Source organism: Formica exsecta, unplaced genomic scaffold (assembly GCF_003651465.1).
Source record: "Formica exsecta isolate Colony F162 unplaced genomic scaffold, ASM365146v1 scaffold62, whole genome shotgun sequence".
Classification (NCBI taxonomy): domain Eukaryota; kingdom Metazoa; phylum Arthropoda; class Insecta; order Hymenoptera; family Formicidae; genus Formica; species Formica exsecta.
In genome coordinates this window covers 912416-938122 of record NW_021853381.1, presented here as the reverse complement: position 1 = coordinate 938122, position 25707 = coordinate 912416, and the positions used below count along the sequence as shown (strand labels likewise).

The following is a 25707-nucleotide window of genomic DNA, read 5'->3' as shown; positions in this document are numbered from 1 at the left end:
GTCACGGGCTGCCGACAAACATACATAGTTCATTCAATGATATTTTTATTGGACCAAATATCTGGATAATTGTTTTAATAATCCAGATATTTGGTTCAATAAAAATATCATTGAATGAACTATGTATGTTTGTCGGTGTCGGCAGCCCGTGACTTTAATTGAAGCAACAGCATTTTCTTTCCGTGTATTTAAAAAAGTAGAATAAAAAAAAACTTAATCCGCAACAAGCGTTTCAAAAAAAAAATAATAGTATCGCATATTCAATGCAATATCGATAAAATTTAATACGATTAATTATAAAAAATATATGATCTTTTATCCCAGGGTGGTCTAAAGGCGGTCGTTTGGACGGATACCATTCAGACAGCGATGATGTTTGGGGCTGCCATTGCCGTTGCCGTACTCGGCACAGCGAGAGTCGGCAGCGTGGCAGAAGTGTGGAAGAGGAATTACGATACCGGGAGAATCGAATTCTTCAAGTGCGAACAAATTCTCCTTTTATTTTTCTATATGTTTATTAGATTTACAGTTAACTATCAGTAATTTTTGCATATTTTTATTATATACACAATTAATTATCATTAATTTTTTCAAAATTACTTAATATCGTATTACGCAACAAATCATAATGTTACTATTCCGTTAATCTACTATTATACATCGACAACTATATCGAGCAATAAATGTTTGCAAATTTTCTTACTGTTTTTATCAGTATGGATCCGGATCCTACAGTAAGGCACACTTTCTGGACCGTGGTGGTCGGCAATTATTTAAACTGGTTGGCCACATGCTCGGTGAACCAGGCGATGGTGCAGAGATGTCTGGCGATGCCGAATTTGAGGAAATCTAACTTGTGAGTTCCACAAATGCTTCATAATGCACGGCGTCGCGCGTCTCGCTCATTTAATTTCCTTTTATATCTAGGGCGATTATGATAATGGCCGTAGGCATAATCAGCATTGTCTCGTTATGTTGCTACACGGGAATCGTCATCTATGCGGCCTTCTACGACTGTGATCCGATCACGACAAAGGTAAAAAAAAAAAAAAATTTCGGCACATAATGTAATTCGCAAAATGAAATATTTTTAATAAAAATTTACAAAATCATTATTAATTTTGAAGAGAAATTAATACAATATGAGGGTTTGTTCACAGTTTAAACTTACTACTCGTATGAACTTTCCTTCACCACTAACCTGTCAAGGAAACGAAGATAAAGTCTTTGACCTATATTATTATTTTTAATCTAACGACATAGATTCATACTAATCACACACATAGACGGACGCGTGATTCAACTTATAAATTCTTTTGTAATTCATTTATAATTCTTTTGTAATTGGCGATATTGTTTGGTTGCTTTCTAGTATTTAAGAATTTTCTATTCTAATCACTTTTATTACTAATCTCCGCTTTTTATTAGACAAATATTCTCTTAGAATTATCCCTTAAAGAATAAATACGTTACAGCCTTTATCGAATTCTATCTCACATCGATTGAAACCGCTGCGAAATGACTTATCACACAATCGACTCACGACTGCATCAATTAATGACTGACTACATTATTATATATCGCCTTTTTTTTTTATTCTATGGATAAATTGTGACCGTTATTCAACTTGAAATTTTTTTGACGAATACGTTTAGACTTTTCGCTAAAGAAGGTCTGAGAATGAATAAACATTGCGCAAAAAATTGCTCGTTTTAGCAAATACGAAAACCCGATCAACTGTTACCGTACTTCGTGATGGAATTGTCACACACTATACCAGGCTTGCCAGGATTATTTGTTTCCGGTGTATTCAGTGCAGCATTGAGGTACTGTAAAATATTACAAGATATTATATTTTCTTTGAATTTTGCGATGTTTTTGGTCAATATCGAGATATTTCCAGTATTTACTTATATCAAAGTGAAAAAAATCAGATCTGGGATTAGCAAGAGTAATGGTTTACACGGTTTAAAGAGATTAAATGTTTCTTGCTAACGCTCTATATATCTAATTATTTTTCCTTTTTGCGATTATGTAATATGCTCGCTTCTTAAACTATAGCACAATGTCAACCGGATTGAATTCCATGTCGGGCGTGATCTACGAAGACATGATTAAGCCGTGTCTTCGTAAACCTATGTCCAACATCGGCGCAAGCCTCATAATGAAAGCTACGGTTGTGATAATAGGAGCCATTTGCGTGGGCCTCGTCTTCATGGTAGAGAAACTGAGCGGTTTGATTCAAGTAAGGGATGCGCACGCGAACTATCTACTCGGAAAATATCGGGTCACTCGAGGATCCGTAAATTTATTCTCAATTAATTCGTACAGAGCACACTGAATTTCTTTTCAGGCTGGCAAGAGCTTGTCTGGAATAACCGCTGGGCCTTTACTCGGGGTGTTTACATTGGGCATGTTTTTTCCAATGGCCAATTCAATGGTAAGGAGGTAAAAATTTGTAGAGAAATCGATAGACTACATCACAGACATTTTTACGTTATCGATTTCATCGATACAACAGAACTTTAACTTTATACTATCGCTTGTATATAGATAATACTTAAATTATTTCTTAACAATTCGCTTTAAAGATTCGATTATTTATATGAAGTTTTAAACTTAAAGTCTTATATAGTATCAGTCAGGATACTCAAAATTTCTAACGTTAATTTTCGTGAGAGATTTGCGATACAAGCGACTTGCCAAGTTATTAAAATTGAACCAGTTCTAAGAAATTCTGTGTTCGCTGAACGATTTTTTTGTCTCTATTTTCTTACCCGAATAGGGAGCATTCGTCGGTACACTGATTAGTCTAAACTTGGTTGCTTGGATCTCATTTGGTACACAAGCGGCGATCTCCAGCGGATCGATCTATTTCCCGGTGAAACCGGTATCAATAGAGGGATGCTCCGAATTGCTGAATAGTACTATCGGGAATTTCACGATGATCGTAGAGACCGCTGTTAGGTACATTTATTATATTTAATTATTCTCGCATATAAGAATCGCGCAAAAACTCTTTTCGTATCTCGCGTAACTAAACTGTTTTTATCTTTTCAGAGAACAACCATTTTTTTTATACAGAATGTCGTATCTCTGGTACACGTGGGTAGGTTTTTTAACTACGATCTTAATAGGCCTACTAGTCTCGTGGTTCACTGGACCGTCTAAGTACAGTCGTACAGACAAACAATTATTTACACCCATTATACACTGTCTACTACGCTCGAAGGATCCTCAGAAAGCGGTATGTATATTCAGCGATCCTCATTTAGGCTAAATCTTATCGCGCTAATATACTTTTTTTTTTTTATAGAATGAAGCTGAACTCGGAAAGATGACGAGTGATGTAAGCGATATGATAACGCAAACTTCTTCGAAACATTAGTGATCGGTTTTTTTTCCATCGTAGTTCAATTAAATAAAATATATTCTTGTTCATACAAATCAAATTTATATTTATGTGAATCCAGTTTAACATATCATAAAAATTAAATCAAATTAAACTATGACTCGCGCAATTGTTTGGTGATATAAATGATGCCGGTGTATTATGAAATGGTTTAATCCTCATACATAGTGTACCCTGTTATCAATTTATCACAACGATACAAGATTGACTAACTAACTAACTCTCTCTCTCTCTCTCTCTCTCTCGAATATATCTTATTATATATACACGCGCGTAAATTAATCTTATAAGACGACCCATGTAAAGCTTAACAGTTTAATGTTTGATATCTCAAGAATTATGCAATTAATTTTAATCATTCTGGTTCCAATTTTCTAAATTAAAGACTTCTGAAATTTATAAAACTTGAGATCAGAACGATTTAAAATTAACCGCGTAAGTCTCGGCATATTAAAATGTTAAGCCTTACCTTTATAAACCATTGTACACAAACTGAAGCAGTAAAATTTTGCTTACATGGTTTTGTATGTAATGCATTATGTATTAGCTAGTTAATTTAATTAGGCTCATAATAATATACAAAATGAATGAAAGAACATCTTTCATTCAATATTAGTTAGTTGAATATTAATCGCAATATATGCATATGTCTACTTGTATACATATCTCTTGAAGAATGATTTTTACGCAATAAAATATTTTTCAAGCAATAGATAATGCTTGAATTTATGTTATAAAATGTATCTATTGTAAATTCTATCAGAATATCTGGCAATTAAATGTATATATAACAATCACACTTTTGTTGCTTTTACATATAATTCTTACATATTAAAGTACGCATATCATATATATATATCTGTCATTTTTCTTATACCATATGTAATATCTCGTTCGCACAAAACAAAATTGTATAAACTTGTCAATATTATTCGCTGACAATCCTAAACTTCAAGAAAGAAAATGGACATTTATTGGATTCAAATTATATTAAAATTGTAACTGCTAGATCTTGCCGCACAAGCATCTATACAATATTTACAATTATCATGTATTTGATTTCCAAATCGATGATATACTTATTACTAGTTCTCACAGCACGATTTGTGAAATAATATGTAGATGGCATAGCCATTAATTATTATGAAAAAAATACAGAACGATTCACGGAAAGATGCGTTTGATGTTCGGTCTTATATGTAACATACCTTACAATTATCGGAAATTTGATAAGTTCAGGAAGCGAGCGGCGACATGCCAATTGTCCGAGGATCTTGTCCTGGTTGTGTCGGCGGACCCGGTTGTGGACCAGTCTCTAAGTTTTTAAGAAGTAGAGACAACCAATGCTTTGTTGAAGCATCCTCTTGCAAGCATGTTGCAAATGTATTATCCCTCAATTGATCTGGTAAGCACTGTCTTAAGGCTAACAATGCTCTGCACACAAAGTTATATTTTAATTTTTCAAATTTTGTGATATTGTTTCACATGCATTTTGTTTTGGTACTCACCTTGGATTATCAGATAATCTTAGATAACATCTCACAACATGTTTAAGTAATCTTGCAGAAGGATCTTTTGCTAAGGATAGAACCATTTTTCCTAAGATCATTGCAACATGACTGAATCTATCATATGTTTGACAGATATAAGACAAGCCGCTATCATCCAGCAAAATTTTCTGTAGTATAAACGTCGCTACAGTTTTACTCAATTCAGAACCACTTTCCATAATTCGTAGACACAATGGGATAATTTCCGTAGTAAGCAGAAAAGTAATCACTTCCTGCTCATCTGTTTTGACAAGTGCGCCAATCACTCCAAGACTTGTTAATCTCAAATATTCGAATGGTCTTGTTTTACTAACAGTATGCAGAAATGGATACAGAAATAATGGAACATGAGCCTGAAATCACATATATAGACATATATTTAGTTTGTAATTATTAATTTCATTACATAAGATTTTTAACGATAGAACAGATAGCAAAGCCAAATATTACTATGTATCTTCATACCAATTTTTATTTTCATGCGTAAGTTAATTTTCTCATTAGTATGGAAAGATTTTAAAATACTTAATCTTAAATAAGAATCATATTAATTAATAAAATCAATTTAAATATAAGATTTTAATGGAAATTATGTTAAATTTCATATCTTACAATAATCTATGATCCAAGGTCATATTTATTTATTACATATTATATGTATAATTTTTTGTTTCCTTGATACAGCAACTTTCAAAAATTGCAGCATATTCCTACCTGTAGGAATGCAGACCTCGTTTCTGGATGGCTGGCCACGCATTGCAAAAGTGCCAAGGCATTGCATACCCGGTTGCTCTGATAAGCAGTTAGAGTTGCAGGATTAATTGCAGGATAGATGTTGATGATCTCTTGCAACAAAGAGGCCGTGGTGCCAAACGAATGCCAGAGCATCGGTGCCAGATCGGGCACCACTTCGCGCTTCTTGCTCAATTCCAACAGAGCATTCTCCCGGGTGTCCGGATTTGACAGCTCGATTATCCATGTGTAGACCTTCTCGCGGTCGACGGTAGTTTGCAGGGCGGCTGGGCTTTGTTGAGAGCTCATTGATACTACTCTTTGGTATTATACGTAGTTATATCACGATTTAAGTAATAATGCAAACCCTGTTTGCCTCGTCCGTGAATAGCGTTCTCGCTCGTTCGTGGCGTCGAATCCAACTTAAATTCTCTACGTTCTCTACGTTAAATTATATACGTAATACTTAGAATTCGGTAACGTGCGTGGTCGTTATTCTGTTTCACTTGTATGATTAATCAATCTTATCGCCATGCGCCTACGACGTCTGATAAAGCTCAAAATAAGTTTCCTTGAAATGAGAATGGACGCTCGACGTTCGTCGCTTTACCCTTTATACGCTTCTCTAACCTCTACGACAACACCGGTCAGCATCAATACGCAATATCTAGTCCAGATCCAGGATCCAGAGCCCAGAGCGATGCCAGAATGGGACAACTCAAGCACAGTGTTGCCAACTCGTTTCAAGTCTCTCCTATCAGAGAGAAGCCTGACAGGAGTCACGCCGCCGTTTTTCATAAGACACTTTTTCTAACTGATACAGTAGCGTCATCTAGATCCATTTTAAAACCGGCGGAACTACATGGGCAGATTCAGGTTTGTTGTGCGCGCATTCCAATGCAGTTGTTCTCTGTTCTCTATTCCCTGTTTCTTTTACTATGCTGAGGCCCTGAATCTGCCATGCGCTTTTCAATGCTACGGTAAAAGAACCGGTTGATGCATGTGTGTACTAGATCCATAATTATGGATCAAAATTGCGAAGAATTATTATGAATTTATTAATGTTTTATTAGCTGTGCGTGATGTTTTGCCATTCTAGTATATATTACGGACAGCGATAATTTATTATTGAAAGTTATTATTGAAGTATTTTTATGTATATGCGCATGTGACATAAAATAAATTTTCTTAAATAAATTTTCTTAATAATTTTTTTCCTAATTTTTAAATATATAACGTGTAAAAGATATTTACAATTAATTGCATTTTAAGTAATATCAAATTTATGCTTTTAATTTATATAGCTTTTTATAATTAATTATTTATTAATTATTAATTATATTAATTAAGTAATTTTTTAATGTATAAATTCAGTTGGATGCATTAGTGCGCACTGATGCACATTAAAAGCTATTATATATAAATTTATATAAGCATAATTTATATATAAACATAAGTAAAATGATAAGATAATTAATATTATATATAAGTCTTTTGAAGATAAATATAACAATAGATACGCTTTGCTTAACACTATTTTCGCTCGAAGAACAAGATTCTTCGTTTTTATTTGTCCATCAAACGCTTCGGAGCAGAAATAGTGTCTAACGGAGTGCATTTATTGAATATATATTTTACCAGTTTGAAAATAATTTTAATGGATTAATGATTTTTTGCGATTAAAATGATACGAGACACGACAAAAACCGGATAATTTTTAGTTAAATATGTAATCAAAATTTTTATTATTAGTTTAATTAAAAATTATCCGATTATGTTGTGTTTAATGTCATTTTAATCGCAAAAAATCTCATTAATTGAATCCATCAAAATTATTCTCAAACCGATAAAATACAAGTAAGAATCTTTCTCAAAGTAAGAATCGAAGTGACAAAAATAAATTACAAATTATTGTTTTGTTGCGATCTTTACGGACAATAATTATTTCTTTAACAACAAATAGACTCAAATATATTTTGTCCACGATGCTATATCATTTTCGACGATCTAGATATAATTTGAATTAAGAACGTGCTATAAAACGATCGAATCGCAAAATCAATTAATTAACATAACGATAAACTCCGTGATACATTAATAGTAGTATAGCTATGCGGGTTCTAAGCCTGATCCTCTGAGGGGGGTTGAGAGGCGAGGGGAAACCGGCGTGGGGGGGTATGACGTCACGCGGGGAAACCGCGGCGTGACGTCATACCCCACGCGCCGGTTTCCCCTCGCCACTCATCCCTCCTCAGAGGACGAGGACCAGGCTTAGAACCCGCATAGCTATACTACTATTAATCGTTTAATAAATAATTCATCCATAATTTAAAATTACTTACTTTACTTATAAAATTTAATATTTTGCATATATATTTTATAGTACGTAAAATATTTCGGCAGCGAATTAGCAATACCTAACATGGTATTCGGCCTTGGCGACATAAACATTGGCGCGCTATTGTTCACGGCTTTGTTGTCATTCATACAGCGACATTTGAATAGAACTGTAGTAGGGTGATACGCTCAAATTCCTTTCCTACGTGTTATCATTATCATTCGCACGGTGACACTCGAGCAGTAAAGTAGCGAGACTCCGTTAAATTTCCTAAACGCGATCACGACAAGTATATAAAGGAAATAATTTGATAAGATTAATAATTAGTTATCTTTTACATATCTTAAATAATAATTATAATTTAATATTATAACTAAACGTAATTATATCGCTACAATAGGTTTCGAAGCGCGCATTTCGCATGATGTGAACCTTCACATTTAATAAAATAAGAATCAAAGTGACAGAAAAAATCGAAATTATGTATTATTTTATTACGATCCTTATAAGCAATAAATATTTCTTCAAAAATACTTCAATTGAAATATATTTTGTTGGCCGCTTTATTGTTCGACTTTCGACGGCATGTAAATATGATTCGAATTAAAATCGCGCAATTAAACAATTGAATCGCAAAGTCGAGTAATTAACATAACGAAAGGCTTCGTGATACATCAATCGTTCAATAAATAAATAATCATAATTTAAAATATATATTTTATACACTTTAATATTCTGCGTATACACATAAATGATAGAGTATACGGAAAATATTTTGGCTTTCCAATAACGAAGTGTTCGGCCTTGGCAGCCTTACTGTTTACATGTATGGTCTTCTTACCATTCGTACGGCGATACTCGAGCAGTAATGTAGTGATACGAAACGCTTCCTATATTCTTAAATGCTATTCCTAAATGCGACTAGTATCTGGATAGAAACCGCTATGATTATTACAATTAATGATTTACTTTTAATAAACGACATAAAACTGTATTGCGAATATAAGTAATTGCAAATATAAATCTTTATCAAATTCTCAATAGCGATCATCTTTATCGCGAATAAAAATCGAAGGGATAAAAATTGTAAATTTTGTTTCGATCCTTCGATATCATCGACCCTTACGGATAATAATTATTTATTTAAAAATGCTTATAGTCAAATATATTTCGTCCGATAACTTTTTCTAAAATGCGAGCATAAAATAATTATTAATTAAACGATTGCTATATCATTCTTGCAACGATGCGCATGATTTTGGCTTCGTGTAAATGAGTGCGAATCATACTTTCTGTATTACTCTTTTATGATATAATAAAGTGTATATCTCGTGTAATTGTTCCGCGATCGGGAGTGCCGTGCGAAGTATTTCGCGATGGCTGCTTATACAAATAACCATAATTAATCGTGTTTTTGTGGGTGAGTATAAGTGCTACGAAGAAACAGAAAAGGATGAACAAGAGAGAAAAATAAAATCTGATGCAGTATTGATCGATGTACGGAGCAACGATATGCGATGAGTAATTTATAAGTTTGATTATTATTTGTATTTTTAAGATATTGCTCGTTCTTTTTTTCATTTTCTCGATAGTGCGATACACTCGATATTATCTCTCGCTGTGCTTACTTCAACTGACAATGAGTAGCTGTCATTGTGGAGGTCGTTTTGATAGTTCGTAGAGATTACGTATTTTGCGTATTTATTATACGACACGTGCATATAATTCATTTACATAATAACTTTGCATGCAAAAGTAATTACGTTGCACTGCAATAAATTTGATATTTTTTGAATGATTTGATCCAATTTCAAAGTACTTCGATTATTTTTGAGGATGGATGGAAATCACTAAAAAAAAAGCTTTTTGAAACCCCTAAAGTTAAAAAGTTAAATAAGAAAGTCCTACAGCAATGTCGAACAAGAGAATATCTTTATTTGTGATTTTTGTCAATAGAATACATCTTTATATTGTATTCAGATTAAAATAAATCTAGATTTTGTAATTACACGGTGTTTTGCATATTTTCAAATGGGTACCCGGTTTTACTTTACCGGTAGGACAAAACCGGGTACTGTGACTTCTCCATAAAATCTTGTTATTCTTGGTAACCAAAAAATTTATTTTTCAGCAACTAGCCTTATTTTCTCATAGTTTAAGGTTCACTAAAGACTACTAATGGTTGGCAAATTTTTTTTACTCTTAGATTTTTTGTAGGAATATAAATCTAAAAAAGTACCCGGTTTTACCTACTTTCCCCTACACATATACACATATACACATATACACATATACACGACCGACAAGAACCAGATACTGATACATGACCATAATGACCAAACAGGTATAGAATGTGTACAAACTTTAAGAATGCATGTATTATACAAAGAGATAGATATAAATTCGATAGCGCAATTTCCACGTGCCTTACCTTGGCATAAAAAAGTTAAACAAATTTTAACAAGTAATACATCTCGAAAACTATTGGTCGGAAATTTTTTTTACTATTTTTCCCGTGTTCCTCGTCAAAAATGTCTTCAGAAACGACCTTTCAAATAGGGGGCCACAGTTATCGTAATCACCCCCTTACCTTGAATAATATTAATGGCGCCGGATTGTAACTTTTTCAGCTCTTAATTCATCATCCTAACGAAAAAGATTTTATTTATACAATTTAGAAACATTTTAGAAACAACCATATACGCGCATATATAATACGCGCAAAAGATTGAGGTTTGTATTTTAAAAATTCAATTGCTTTTATTAAAAAAATATAAAATTAATCTTTAATTATGTATGGTTTGAAGATGGGCACAAAGAATAAATATCAAGAATTATTTTCCTTGAAATCCTCTAACTTTTGTCTGGAGGAATTTTTCATAAAATTTTGGTTGTGTATTTGAGATATTTTACTATTTTATTTAAAATTATATATTCTATGTACGCGCAGCGTGTGTGTGGATGTTTCATGATACCGTATGTATAAATGTGTAAAACGCGCATTTCATAAAGTATTCATTAAAATAATAAAGTTACATTATCATATTTTTACGTGCTTTACAAGTCATTTTCTCTTATGAGGACTGTGTGATATTTCTTAAAATAATGCTTTATATGTATACATGCACACACATACACAATCTTCAATAATTCTTATCTAATATTTCTATGCGATTACGACTGTTTAGGCGCCTCTACGCTGGAATTTGCTCTCTCGCTCCAGCACGAAATTGCAAAGGCAAATAAAAAGTATTCTAAAAAGTTCTTGCCTTTTTTGCTTTCTTATATTTTTTTATTTTTTATATTTTAAAATTTTGATATATATTTTTTATTTTTGTATTTGCTTTAATATTGTTGAGGCTTAATATATTTTTATACTTTTTTTCTTAATAATACGTTTTGTAAAAAAATATGCCGCGTTTCCACGAGGCGTGAACCACGAATGTGAATTACGCTTTCGTGCTCACTTTAGTTTCTTTCATGCTTAGTGGAAAGCATACTTAAACTGTTTACATGGAATTTTTAATTCACGACAGTGTAAATCGAATCGTGACCATGAACAGAATAGTTGCTGAGATCTGTTAGATTATGTGTTCTAATTTTAAGAATACTTCTTTTGGTCCAAAGCCGTCTATATTTAAAGCCTCTGAAATTCGTTGAGCTGCTGCTGCTTGCATGTCACGATCCCTGTACTCATCCAACGTCGGATTATAAAGTACAGGTTCCGTTTGATACACTGAGAAAAAAAAGTTGTTAACTTAACTAAATATGTTCAACTGATTACTATTTTTTTAATTAAAATATTTAAGTATTTAAATCAAATACGTCATGTTAGATTTAATATGTTGTATTTAATTTAAATATTTCAATATTTCAATTAAAGAAATAGTAATCAGTTGATCATTTAGTTAAATTAACAACTTTTTTTTTCTCAGTATACAAATTCAAAAACTGAAGAGTATCATTATCGTTCAATTTTCATACACGCTGCGTAAACATTCTGTTTCACGCGTGTTACTGCCACGATTTAAAATCAAACCGGCTTGATTCTGTCACGACTGAGTCGTGAAGGTGTTGACGTCACAGGCAATCTTTACGATAGCATATTCACACGGGTCGTAGTCCACGTGGAAACGCGGCATTAAAATAAAAAGAATGATTACAAAATATGTTTTTTGGCCTTACAAATATTTCTATAATATCCTTGTAATCGAGATTCTTGACCACTTTCTTCTCGATTATTAAATCTTGATAGGATTGCTAAATCTTATATCTAGTTAAACGAGATTCTACAAGCGGGCGTCATTGACCCAGATAAGGACGGTCATCGCAGACCGCGCGGTCATTTTATTTCGCTCACAAAGATCAAGCTCCTTAAAGCAAGTGGGTTTTCTAATTTTGGCTTCCTCATATAGGAAGATATCTCAAAGGAGAATATGCATTTTAGGCAGTTTGGGGAGCACGCAGGGATCGTTGGGTTTATCCTTTTTTCATTCAATTCCACTTGCTAAACCAGAAAATCATAGTCAAAATAGTCTTCGTATTTAGGAAAAATTTTGAAAGACATTTTAAACAGGAGAAAGCAACGGTTGATTTTATCATTTTCTCGAGCCATCTCAACAAATTTTTCTCATTATATTTTTATTAAAATCGTGGTTTTTACTTTTACATTAAAGAATAAATAATATTTTATAGTGAAAGCTATTATTATAGAACATCTATGAAATAGGATACCATGGATCGGAATAATGGGGTCTACAAATGAATATTTCTTATACTCCTGTATAAGATTACGGATCTGACTTTGAAGTCGTATAGTCGTAGCTAATTATATAGCTTTTATATGTTTTAAAATAAAGTTTTGACATTTAAATTGGGGACACCCTGTATATTGGGTTGAACGGAAAGTTCGTTCCGTTTTTTACTAATTGTAAGAGATGAAGACCGAGAAAACGGCACGAACTTTCCGTTCAACCCAATAGATTTGTAATTAATAAATACCTTTATCCTATTTTTTGTTTTTTTAGATACCTCTTTTCGTTCTTGAGATAACCAATCGTATGTACTTTTCAGCCCGCCCTCGTAGTATCAATTCAAAAGACCTTACTTTAAATGCTAATGACATAAAATATCTTCGTGAGTGTCAACTAAACTCGATATCCAGATTCTCTCATACTTAATATTTATGTTTAATGCGCAGAGGAATGGGGGGGGAGGGAAATAGTTGACAATGAAAAAGACGGAACAATCATTTTCACATGGAGTATTTGAAAAAAAAAATCTAAAAAAAGTGTCCGATGAGATATATGTATATATGCAATACTCTCTATTTCTCTCCTTTTCCGCTACTATAAAAAAAAGACAAGCTCTCTACCTAAAATCAAAAAAGAAAAAAGTCTAATTTATTCTTTAGTACCAGTAAAAGCCATGATTTTCATAAAAATATGATAAGAGTTTGCTGAGATGACTCGAGAAAGTGATACAATCAACCGTTGCTTTCTTCTGTTTAAAATGTGTCTCAAAATTTTTCCTAAATACGAAGACTATTTTGACTATGATTTTCTGGTTTAGCAAGTGGAATTGAATGAAAAAAGGGTAAACCCAACGATCCCTGTGTGCTCCCCAAACTGCCTAAAATGCATACCCTCCTTTGCGAAAATTAGGTGTACAGACATTTCCCAAAAAATTGAGTATTTTATAAAAAATGAATTCTATCACCAATTCTCACTAAATTCAATACCAACCATTCTTTAATGATACTTCATTTATGTAAAAAAATTAAACCCATATCTCAAAAATTGTGGAAGTTAGAGATTGTACAAACATTGCGTACATGCATACATACATACATACATACATACATACATACATACATACATACATACATACATACATACATACATACATACATACATACATACATACATACATACATACATACATACATACATACATACATACATACATACATACATACATACATACATACATACATACATACATACATACATACATACATACATACATACATACATACATACATACATACATACATACATACATATATATATACATACATACATACATTTTTTAAGAATACTAGAACAACACAGGCGCGCGCTACGCGCGCGCTTTTATTTACGGACATTTTTCAATTTTTAATAAATTATACAATTAAAAATGTGATTTTATATTTATGGTACATACACGTTTTTACGCGCTTACACAAACACATACATACAACACACACACATATATGTACATACATATACATATGTACATACATATTTATATTTTTTTTACATCAGATTGTCATTTTTTGATAAAGTTTATATTAATAAGAGCAAAATTTTAATATACATTGTGTAACATTATTTTTCTTAAAAAATATCAGTTATTTAAAGTTAATGATTGAAAAGATACGAGTACTCTTATAACTTACTAACTGCAAATTAGTAACTCAAATAACAAATATAGTACAAAGAAATTATCAGAGTCGAAAAATTAGAGTATTATTTTTTCGTGTAAAAACTTTTATTATCTTTTTTTTAAAACAATATTCTTTTATATTTTATACATATAGATATTCGTATTTATATGTATCTTTTTTCTTCTCTTCTTGATATCTACAATTAACAAATATTTTGACAGGATGACTTTTTAAACATTAAATATACTTTTATGAAAACAATATTTTTTGTAACTCTAATCTCTGTGTTTTTTTCTTGTAACATACTTAAATATAGCAAGTAATAACAAAATAAATTGTTTTAATTTAAATATAATATAAAAAATGTAAGTAAAAATAACTTTAAAAAAATAATTTAAATTCGTTCGTTCGTTCATTGACCATCAAAATGTACACATCTTACTCGTGAATTAAATATTTTATTACTAAACAGTAACGTCTAGTGTTTTAACTATATCGCTACCACATATTCTGTATTTCAACGCCCTCTGTATTTGTGCGTATGTATTAAAATTCGAAAACAATCGGTTCCCCGACTATTGGTATGCTTTTAAACTTAGCTTCAAAAAGACGCGCGTAGCTGTGTAGCTGTTAGCTGTATAGCTATGTAAAAAATGGATCGAAAATCGACAAGACGTCATGATAATCACCGTCCAAGCAGATCGAGAAAAAGAAAATTCGTCGACAATAGACACATTCTCGAAAAAGAGACGGAATTTGCTAGTACGTCAGCGACAAAGCTGGCGACGTCGCATGGCGAGGAAATAATCGTTAATGCATTACATGGACACAGAATAATTGAATCGCAGGAAAGGACGAGTCAACAAAATTAAAGGCCTTTTATGAAGAAGAGGAAGATCTACTTTATGGCCCTGGAATAGCTGGCTAGCAGCAAACAGCTGTAAGTATTTGAAATTTTATAGTTAATTGTATTTAAAACTTTAAACGCGTTTTTCTCGAAACAACATTTTTTCACCTTGCGACCATGATATCTCGGGAGCGGATAGTCCGATTAACTTCAAGTTTTTAGAAAATATAGAACATAAGACCCTTTTTAATATGAACTAGGATTATTTTATTACAACTTGTACTCTTTTTGTTATTGCAAAAAATATGGCCAATTTTAGCCGAAAAATCGATGTTTATTGTTCTGAACGACATTTTTTAAATTTCTAATTTTTTGTTTTGCTTTATCCTAGAACACGCGATAGCCACACATATGAGGATTATATCCTACTTTGTTTTTTTGTTTCAGATTACCCGGAGATTAGTTAGGATGGTCGTCACGAAAAAAAACATTTTCTGAGGCGGCTCGCGAAAAGAAGATTACAGGCGCAGTTTTTAATAAATTAATTTGAAAAAAATATCACTCAATATCCTCACACATTTTTTCTCGATGGTATCTCTACCTTAACGAAGGCATTTGCCGGGTGAGGAGGTTTGCGTACTCTAATGAACCTGAGAGCTATGCCGGCGGTAACGTATAGCGTTTTCGAATGAAGCAAGTTTGATCGCTCTGAAACCGATTGATGAATAAAACTCAAACTCTGTCTTGGATTTTAGTATTTGGATTATTAGATTAATCAATGAATACTTGCACTAAGCGTTTGATTGATATCAAACATATATTCATCGTAAATTGGGTTTAATCGCTCTCAAAGCGATTAAACTTGTTTCATTCAAAAATGCTAATAAGTTACCGGTAGGATCACCCATGCCGGACAGGTCGAAGGGGAAGAGTCAGACTAAGAGAGATATTGTAGTTATATTTTGCTTCCTCATAGAGGAAGCTTTGTTTTCGTGACAAAATTTTTTTCAAATTTTCTATGCCAATGTGTTTAGAATGTTCCAAAACGTCGAAAAATCATATTCCTAAAAAATGTCTGTATGTATGTATGTATGTGTGTATGTGTGTATGCGTGTATGTATGTATGTGTGTATGTACGCAATATATTGTACAACCTCTAACTTCCGCAATTTTTTAGATATCGGGTTAAATTTCTTTTACATGGATAGAGTATCGTTCAAGGATGGTTGGTATTTAATTTGGTAAGAATCGATGAAAAGGTTCATTTTTTATTAAATTTTTAATTTTTTGAGAAATGTCTGTATACATTGTAACTTTCGCAAATTTTGAGATATCAGGTTAAATTTTTTTACATGGATAAAGTATTATTAAAGGATGGTTGCTACTGAATTTGGTGAGTATCGATGAAAGGGTTTATTTTTTATAAAATTTTGAATTTTTTGAGAAATGTCTGTACACGCTATAACTTTCGGAAAATTTGAGATATTGGATTAAATTTTTTTACATGAATAGAGTATTATTAAAGGATGTTTGATATTGAATTTAGTGAGGATCGTTGAAAGAAATCATTTTTATTTTTATTTCGCTCACAAAGCTTCCTTTATGAGAAAGCAAAAATTGAAAAATCTGCATGCTTAAAGCAGCTTAAGCTTTGTAAGATAAAATGATGAGGAAGCAATGTGCAAATTTCTAATTTGCACAACTCTACTTGTTTTATATTAATATTTTTAAATAAAATGGAAGTGAAAAAGACAATAATAGAGAGAAGGAAGTTTTAATCGTTTTTGAAATTAATGTCGTATAAATACATATCTAAATGTTCTGAGAAAAGTATTATTTTTGCATTTCCGACCTTTTAATTAAAATTTCGAATGGAATTCCACATGATAGAAAAAACACTCTTAACACTTTAAAAAAACAATATTGCACAAGATATGGCGATTTTTTGACATTTTATGACATTTTGCGAAAATCTGACAGCTGATAGTATCACCGGCGATCATATAAACGTGAAAAAATTAATTAACGCTGTCAACAATTAGAACTATTTACAAAATAATAGAACACGGTTAAAACTATAAGAAAATATAATTAATTATGCTTATATAAATTTGTCTATAATAGCTTTTAATGTGTATCGGTGTATTTTTGATCCACAATGTGTTTAGCACGGACATGCACCAATCGGTCGTTTTACCATGGCATCAAAAAGAGGATCTGGCCATGTAGTTCCGCCGGCTCTAAAGTGGATCTAGTTAGCGCCACTATACCAGCTAGGAAAATGGTCTCACGAAAAACAGCGGCGTCGCCCTTCTCAGGCTTCTCTTTGCTCCTACTAGGGCCAGTGATGCCAACAACACGTTGCAATCAAATATATATAAGGTCTATGATTGGTCTATATCATATAATCTATGATTGCAACACGCAATTGTGGAAGGGATAACGCACAAGCGAAAACCACGTATATGTGAGCTCGGCGCTTCGGCTAGTTTCGGATAATAGAAGAAGAGATATATACTATTTTCTGTCCTCTTTCTACCAACGAGGTTCTTTCTACTTTCGACTAAGCTGGCAACGAAGGCGACGGTTTTTTACAGCCGTTTTGTATTATACAATATTTATACGAGAGTTGTAAAAAATTGGATTGTTTTATATTAAAGCAATATTGTTTCAATTTATTTATTTTTTATTCAAATATATATACTATACAATACATAAAAGTATTCACATAAGATAATCGAAGAGTGAATATATTTTATTTAATTAATTAATTCAACTAATTTAATTAAATTCAATCTATTGTAATGTTATGAACTTAACTTTTTTCTTTCTTGACATAAATCAAAACCAATTATTAACATTAAGTATTATTAGCTGCTCTTGTAAAATTAATAAACTAATGTTTAATAGAAATATTGACATCAATTATCATCTCATTTCGAAATTCATTTTTAATTGACTTTTTGAGATTATTTGAAGGAAGACAAGTATTAAATAATATCCAAAGTTCTTTTATGTGCATATAAACGAACACCAAAATACTAGGTAGTTAAATTTTAAACGAAACTATTTAAACATTTAATTCACATAAATTAAAAATAGGATAAAAAAAGAATATATATTTTAAACTTTTTTAAACTTAAGCTTGAAAGTATATATATGTCGTAGCCAGATTACATAATCCGTCGTTTTATAAAATGTCTAGGCATTTTATAAAGTGCGGCCACATTCTTAAATCATGGTTAAAAATGAAATATTTTACAATCTGGCTAAGAATTTTGGTCTTTTTACATTGTTTTAGATTCTGGCTGGTTCATTTCAGTCATTTTATGAACGGCGCGTTTTTACCGATTTTACTTTATGTTACATTTGATAAAATAGTCATAATAAATGTTTTTCTTTTTTTTTCATTTTCATATTTCTTTTTATTATTTGTTTTCAAACATTATTTTCGAGAATTTTATTTATGTTACTTTTATAAAACTTTAATATTATAACAAGTATAATTATAATGACAATTATAATGCAACAAGTATTCATAAATATAATAAGTAATAAATACAACAAGTGTTCATACAAACTTTTTCTCATTTAAAAATACACATAATTACTATTAATATCATTACATAATTACCTATTAATTTTCTATAAATGGTTGTTATACAAAGACAGTTCATAAAATGACTGAAATAAACCAGCCAGAATCTAAAACGATGTACAAATCGTTGTATCTGACAATGTGGCGGATAGCTTGTTAGCGTTTCATAAAAAAACTAAAATTCTTAACCAGATTGTAAAATATTTCATTTTCAAACATGAAAATGTGACTGCACTTTATAAAATGCCTAGACGTTTTATAAAACGACGAATTATGTAATCTGGCTACGACATATACATATAATAATACGTATGGTACTGCGTACATAATAATAAAATTAAACATGATGTCTATATATTTATGTACGATCGGGTAGAATATTTTTGTTCTTCTAGGTTTGACAAATGTCATTTTTACGATTGCACGTTGGCACCTATGCAATGCTTATCGCGAGACCGCGTCTCTAGCCCGTGTAGGTGGCACGAGCGCAATTTCACGTTTCAGTATCGTTCGGTCTCTCGTCGGGGTGTGTTGTCACGGTATCTATCCGGATCAGCATCTCGAGAAGCACCGGGTGGGATCACCATACGTCCCACGCAAATCGCGTTCCGCAAATTTCGCATCCGTAAAGCATCGACGAGTCGCGAATCTCTATCGCTTATGCTGGCTCCTGTTCGTTCGTGTTATCGATTATCGGAAGACGAGATCTTTTCTGCACACAGCCTCCCTCTCTCTCTCTCATTTATACGCCGATATGACCGTGTCCAATGGTTGTCCATGTAATTAGCATTAGTATTACATTCGAAAAACTCGATTGGAAAAAATTATTAATATTTCTGACATTTCGTTTATCTTTTTTGCGACTTATCTTAGTATATATAATTTTTCTTTTAATTATAACGTTTTTTTCCTAGCTTTTTCGATACTATAATTCTTTCGCTTTAATTCGGGAACAAGTTGGTTTTACTCTACGATTAATCGAGATTAATTCATCAGTATAATCGAGACAGCTCAATTTTTTACGCCGTAGCTATCGTGACGGTGGTGTTTCTATCGCCGTTAAAAAGTAAGATTAATTTATCTGTAGCAATTTGAATTCACGGTAGCCATGGCTACGCCAATTATTAAGGTCTAGTGATTAACCTATAGGAATTGACCCCAACTTCATGGTATAACGCGGATCGTGCGCGGTAGTCGTTCTCGGGGGCGCTGATCAACAAGTAGTTCGTACGCGCCGTGGTTGCAAACGAGACGTCGTTCGCGTGATTTCCTCGCGTCGGGGTGACAAAAATATGTGACTATTACAACGTACATATAGTGTTACACCGGCTTTTCATCTCGAAATATATTTATTCGGCTGTGATATATGTACGTATAGCAGAAGCGAAACCGTCATCGTGTCGAAGCGATTCGTCGCTGTTTTTCGTCCTGCAAACGAAACACCGTGAGAGATATTTCACACAAATATTTCCATTTTCTTCGATACTCTTAGAGTATCATATTACAAAAAATGTAGAGTGCGCGGTTAAATTGACGATCTAACGGGCGGAACTTTTTCGATGTGAAAGTCGACGCAAAGTGAACACAGTGACGTTTATCGCAGCGTGGCCACACGCGTGACGCACGCACGGCTGCCTTCATGTTACGTTCCAAAGTGAATTACCGCGAAGTATATCGTTAAACGCCCCGTCGGAAAATTTGCCGGGCGATACCAGACCGCGTGCAATCGAGCGACGACGTAATCGGATAGAGATCATTCGAAGGACTCTCGGTATTAATCGCATTATCGTTGACGTAACCGCCAACGTCGGCCAAGGATCGTCTAAGGATCAATCGATGCTTCACGTAGCCGCGTTCCGATTACCGTGATCGATATCGGAGAGACGATCAATTTCGCGTCGTGAGCGAGTCGCGCGCGCGGTGAATGACAGATAGGAGGGGTTTGGGAGTGGGAATCGGGAGTGAAGTGCGATAATTTTCGAGGATATGATCGCGCGATCGGTTTTTTCCGGTGGTGCCGTTAATCGACTGGCCGAAACGTCGTCCTGTGTGCATGCGAGATCGCCTTAACCCCGGCAACGGACGTGGACGAGAGTCGCCGGCAGCAGGCTCTATAAAGTGGCGGTGACGTCAATGCACATTTGCGCGCGAATCTTCGCGTGGGCATGGGATCTTCTCGTCGGTAGCGCAGCGTATCCGATGCAACAGGTATATATTCCAATTAGCTTTCTCTAATGCCGTATTAAAGCAGCAGGTGAAAGGAATACCATAAGATCCGGATATATATATATGATAACATCTAAAATTACGAAATTGGCGAGATATAATGGTATTGGATGTGAATCTTGACTTTGTTAATCCTGCATCTCTGAAGCATTTTCGCTTCCTCTTTTTGCTCTCTCGTATGATGTATGAAATAAAATAACGTATATGTGTAACATTTTTAAGAGATGAGAGTGAAATAGAAATACACTTTATATATTCACTATAAAATTGCATTTTTTGCTATTATAAACTTTCTCACATTTTCGATGATATTAATAAATTTTGTAATAAATAAAATATTATTTATTGCAAAAAGGAAATTATATATTGTATGATATTATATTAAATTATTATTTTTTTTGTCATAAATTATTATAATCATTTATGATTATTTAGATTATTAAAAATACGGATCTCATGTTTATAATTTTTCATCCAGAAATAAATCGTATATCAATGTTATTGTTTTGTTTGCATTGTCTTATCGTTAGATTAATAGAGATTTATTCTGACAATGAGTTAAATTTGATGGGTTGTATCTAAATATATCGGCAGCTTCGTGGCAGATGCGTAAGTGCGCGTCAGAAATAGAGAACTGTGAACTGAAAGAATTGTTAATCAAATATTCAATTTCTACCGTTTGATTGTTTTTCGGATTGTTTTGTTGAGTGGGCTGGCGATGTTCGACAAGACAGACACATATCAGAAGCAAATGGAAATTCTTGCCAGTAACGGTTGTCTCTTTTTTTCTATTTATTTCATTCATAACCGTTTTCATAACATTTCGATATATTACGAAATGCAAGTATCTGTAAAAATATTGAAATAGTAGATGCAATTTGTATTTCTGTTTTCTTAGACATGAGTGAAAGTCATGAAATATGTTATTATTTATTTGTTTTCTCTCTTCTGATTTATTGAATTTATATTTTTTTCTGATGATTAAGATAGATTATCTGAAATTTCTATCAGACATCCAGGTCTGAAAATTCAGACAAAAATGTGTTTGAATTTATAGAAAATTTTTTACACTGTTTCACATATGTAAACTATTATGGTAAATTTTATTAATACCTAAAAATACAAATAATCGTTAATATTCATAAATAATATTGCTATAATATTTTTCTAATTCTAATTTTGTTTTAAATAATTTTGCTTCATTTATAGCATTTGAGAAATTATTAAAATTCGATATTACTTTGCACGGAATTTGTTTATATGTATGACAAGAATAATACAATTAAATATAAGAAGATTGATGAATTTTTGTTTTTGCAGTTATTTTTTAAATGTAACGAAAAATATACATTGTTGTTAATATTTTTTATTACGATGCGATTATGCTTTTGAAAGTTTACTTTGTTCTTCTCACTTTTCACTTCATTCTTTTTGCTTTTCACCCTTGAGCAAATGTCGAGATAAGTTTAACGCGAGGTAAATTGAAAATTGTATAGAGACGTGTTTCATATAACAAATTTTAATATAGCGAAGCTTAAGAATTTCATTTTGAGAAACGCTGTACGTTGCGAGGGAAAATCTGATACGGTTTATTAATTAAATTACACCGGAATTTTTTTTTGCTCGATACCTCTGTAATTATTGCTATGTATCTTTTTAAATCACGATCTATTCTCGTACGCGTTTTTAATATAGATTACAAAAGAGTTTAAGATCATCAGATTACGTATTAAAGATTGAAGATTTTAAAGATCGGAATTTAACTAATGCGAACAAAAAAGGAATTAAAATTTTTTTGTTCTGATCATATTTCAATCTTCAATCTTTTAAACTTCAATGCAGTCGGATATGGGCTTAATTCCGTTTAATTCTTTACAATTTTTTATATTTAATTTCGTATTTCTCTCATTATATCTAAGCCCTAAATCCTAAATCGGAAATATAATATATACAATATACAAAATTAGTAGTGTAACATATCAAAATACGCACATTTTTTTTGAATATTATAAAAAATTAGATTTCTACAAAAAAATTAAAGTTTAGGATATTTATATTCGAGTAAATTCTTATCTGATATATTTTCATAAAATATTTATCTGGATTTTTTTCTCATAATAGTGAACTGGATAATTTTTTTCATTTTTTTATTTGATTTGGCATTTATTACAGGTAATTCTTTAATATCGAAGTTAACTTATTTGATCAAATTTTGCTCACTCGAAATATTGTCATATCACACTCTTTACACATGTGTAATAGACTCGGATAGAGGTGTCTCTCTTGTTTGAGAAGGTCTCACTCGAATGCCTTACGCCAGCTTGTGCGTAGTATCACGCGTACTTATTTGCATGCGGTGGTCCCCATTAGCTAACAATCTAATTATGAGTTTCCCTTGTACCCCAGGCGTTGTTTGACCCTTTTCTGTAAAGTTACCAACGTGTGTATGTACCTTCAAGGCTAACGTAATTGCAATTTTGGCTTCGTTTATGTGTCATTAACGAGTTTGACATCGTACAAGCGCGAAACTGCATTATTCTTGCGTATATGAAATTAATGATACGATAATATTAATTTTAAAAAAATAATGATTTAAAAAATTAATCATACGATAATATTAATTTAAAAAAAAAAGGTAAATTATATTCTTATCGAACATTTAATTATTCGTATAAATAAAAATAAATATAATTTATATTTGATTTGTTTGTGTTACCAGAAATTGTTTTAGTTAAATGGTCTTTGAAATGCGTAGTTTATTATTGTGTATTGCTTGTTGAATATAAATCATCTTTTGAAATTGAAATTAAAAAGCACACACGTATATAACGTTTGATACGATTCAAATATAAGGTCAAAAGTGCAAATGCAATGATTGTAGTATTTTCCTAGAAAAATTGCATAATTAATTTTTTCCTGAGATTATTAAGATTATTCTTTTTCTTCGATTATAAATTTGGTGTATTAGACAGATATAATGTACAAGTTATAATTCACTATTAGATTGTACGAATATCTGCTTGGGCATAAGTTAGCGTAATGGCAGAGCTGTGTTGAACATACATATATCAATGCGGTTTGGATAAATGCGAATAAATGTGCGAGAAACTGGATCGGGGATTATACAACTCTTTCCAATATATTCCAAACGATTAAATTATAATGCTTCAATTGCGCGAACTCCGTGGTTCTCGTGAAGTTTGTTCGAAATTTAATATTCGCGTTAATTTCCATATTAATTCTACGGTTTAGTCATCTATCATGTATGAGCGATATTAATTCATGCTCATGTTTACGTGGAAGCAAACGAGCATGTTTACTTTCGGTTATGCTGATATGCAAGATATGAAAATATTTATGACTCTAAGCACAGATACAATGAAACAGTAAATTGCTGTTACTGATTGAAAACTCTCTGTGTATTGTAGTGTAATATTATTATTATCGATGACATAATTTATTAATTTTATCTATTTGTTAATTTTTGTATTGATTTTAATGAAATCAAATAATGTAGTTGAGAGCATCGAGTAAATATATCATTGATATTTCAGTGATAAAATTAATAAAATTATAAATATTCTTTTAATAATTATTGATCTAAATAATATTTTAATGGCATCATATTTAATTCTACTTTAATATCGCATCAGTTTCGACGGTATTCTTTATATTCTTTTTTATGTTTGCGTTATATTTCTCTGTTAATTTTTCATAAAGTTGTCTAATTCGTGCGCTCGCAATTTATTTTGATAAATTTGTTCGGATATATGAATTGAAGTCGACATAAAGAAAATTCGATAATATGTATAGAGTATAGAGTATCAGAATATTCAGGAAAAAAAAATGATACAAAAGTCAAGACAATTTTCAATTTTATTATTATGAAATTGGAAATATAATTTTGAGAAAGATAAATAATAAGTAATGTTACATTTTTATATATATTCTATACTCAAATGTGTGACGCAGTCTACGTCATAAATTTTATGGCGTCACATACTCGTTAGCACCGCAAATAAATTATAATTAGTATGAAATGTGATTACATTGCATCAGCAGAGATAATTCCCCATTGTAGTAAATAGAAGTCCTGTAAGAGTTTCAATGTCACGAAAATTAATTTTCTCAGGTGCTAAACAATACTGAATACCTATTCTGCTACGAGAAATAAAGCTTTATTTGATAGCTCGCTCTTTACTTGTCACTTTTACTGTTTATACTACACATATTGCGCATCTCTTCATCTTTTCATTTATATCGCTCGAGAAAAATTCACTGCAAGATTCAATAAAGCTTTTCTTATCCGTGTAACAAAAACAAAAAAAAAAAAATGCATTTATTCACGGTATTGAAATATTGGCACGATTACGATAACTGTGGCCCCCTATTTGAAAGGTCGTTTCTGAAGACATTTTTGACGAGGAACACGGGAAAAATAGTAAAAAAAAATTCCGACCAATAGTTTTCGAGATGTATCACTTGTTAAAATTTAAAAAATTTTTTTATTTATTTTAATTTCCTCGCTTCGCATTGTAAAGTATATGCGTGGACGCAGTGGGTTCCGCCCCCCC

At 32.0% G+C, this 25707-nt stretch overlaps 3 protein-coding genes across 3 annotated transcripts in view; 2 read left to right on the top strand and 1 right to left on the bottom strand.

The window, feature by feature from the left end:
• The window catches only part of LOC115242722 (sodium-coupled monocarboxylate transporter 1-like), a 10956-nt gene extending 6832 nt beyond the window's left edge, over nt 1–4124 (top strand). The window contains exons 5-13 of the mRNA XM_029819237.1: nt 325–479; nt 716–856; nt 928–1036; nt 1717–1826; nt 2062–2245; nt 2354–2440; nt 2786–2967; nt 3061–3247; nt 3317–4124. Of these exons, the coding sequence (XP_029675097.1) occupies nt 325–479; nt 716–856; nt 928–1036; nt 1717–1826; nt 2062–2245; nt 2354–2440; nt 2786–2967; nt 3061–3247; nt 3317–3388 (1227 nt within the window). The 3' untranslated portion in view covers nt 3389–4124. The remainder of the gene's footprint in view (nt 1–324; nt 480–715; nt 857–927; nt 1037–1716; nt 1827–2061; nt 2246–2353; nt 2441–2785; nt 2968–3060; nt 3248–3316) is intronic.
• On the bottom strand, nt 3443–6413 carry LOC115242723 (CCR4-NOT transcription complex subunit 9). Its single transcript, XM_029819238.1, has 3 exons — nt 5677–6413; nt 4921–5315; nt 3443–4846 (listed from the first exon to the last, which is right to left on the bottom strand). The coding sequence occupies exons 1-3, from the start codon at nt 6001–6003 to the stop codon at nt 4648–4650; spliced, it is 921 nt and encodes a 306-aa protein (XP_029675098.1). The 5' UTR covers nt 6004–6413; the 3' UTR covers nt 3443–4647.
• A 13671-nt stretch (nt 6414–20084) lies between these two features.
• LOC115242742 overlaps nt 20085–25707 on the top strand; it is a 14814-nt gene continuing 9191 nt past the window's right edge. Inside the window, exon 1 of the mRNA XM_029819265.1 lies at nt 20085–21115. Coding sequence (XP_029675125.1) covers nt 21041–21115 — 75 coding nt within the window. The 5' untranslated portion in view covers nt 20085–21040. The remainder of the gene's footprint in view (nt 21116–25707) is intronic.

What these genes read in the sequence shown, in the direction of transcription:
- LOC115242723 (XM_029819238.1), bottom strand. Translation starts at nt 6,003, where the DNA reads ATGAGCTCTCAACAAAGCCCAGCCGCCCTGCAAACTACCGTCGACCGC. An exon ending in CGAGGTCTGCATTCCTACAG is followed by an intron (nt 5,316 to 5,676) that starts GTAGGAATATGC and finishes ATGTGATTTCAG; the next exon opens with GCTCATGTTCCATTATTTCT. An exon ending in AGATTATCTGATAATCCAAG is followed by an intron (nt 4,847 to 4,920) that starts GTGAGTACCAAA and finishes CTTTGTGTGCAG; the next exon opens with AGCATTGTTAGCCTTAAGAC.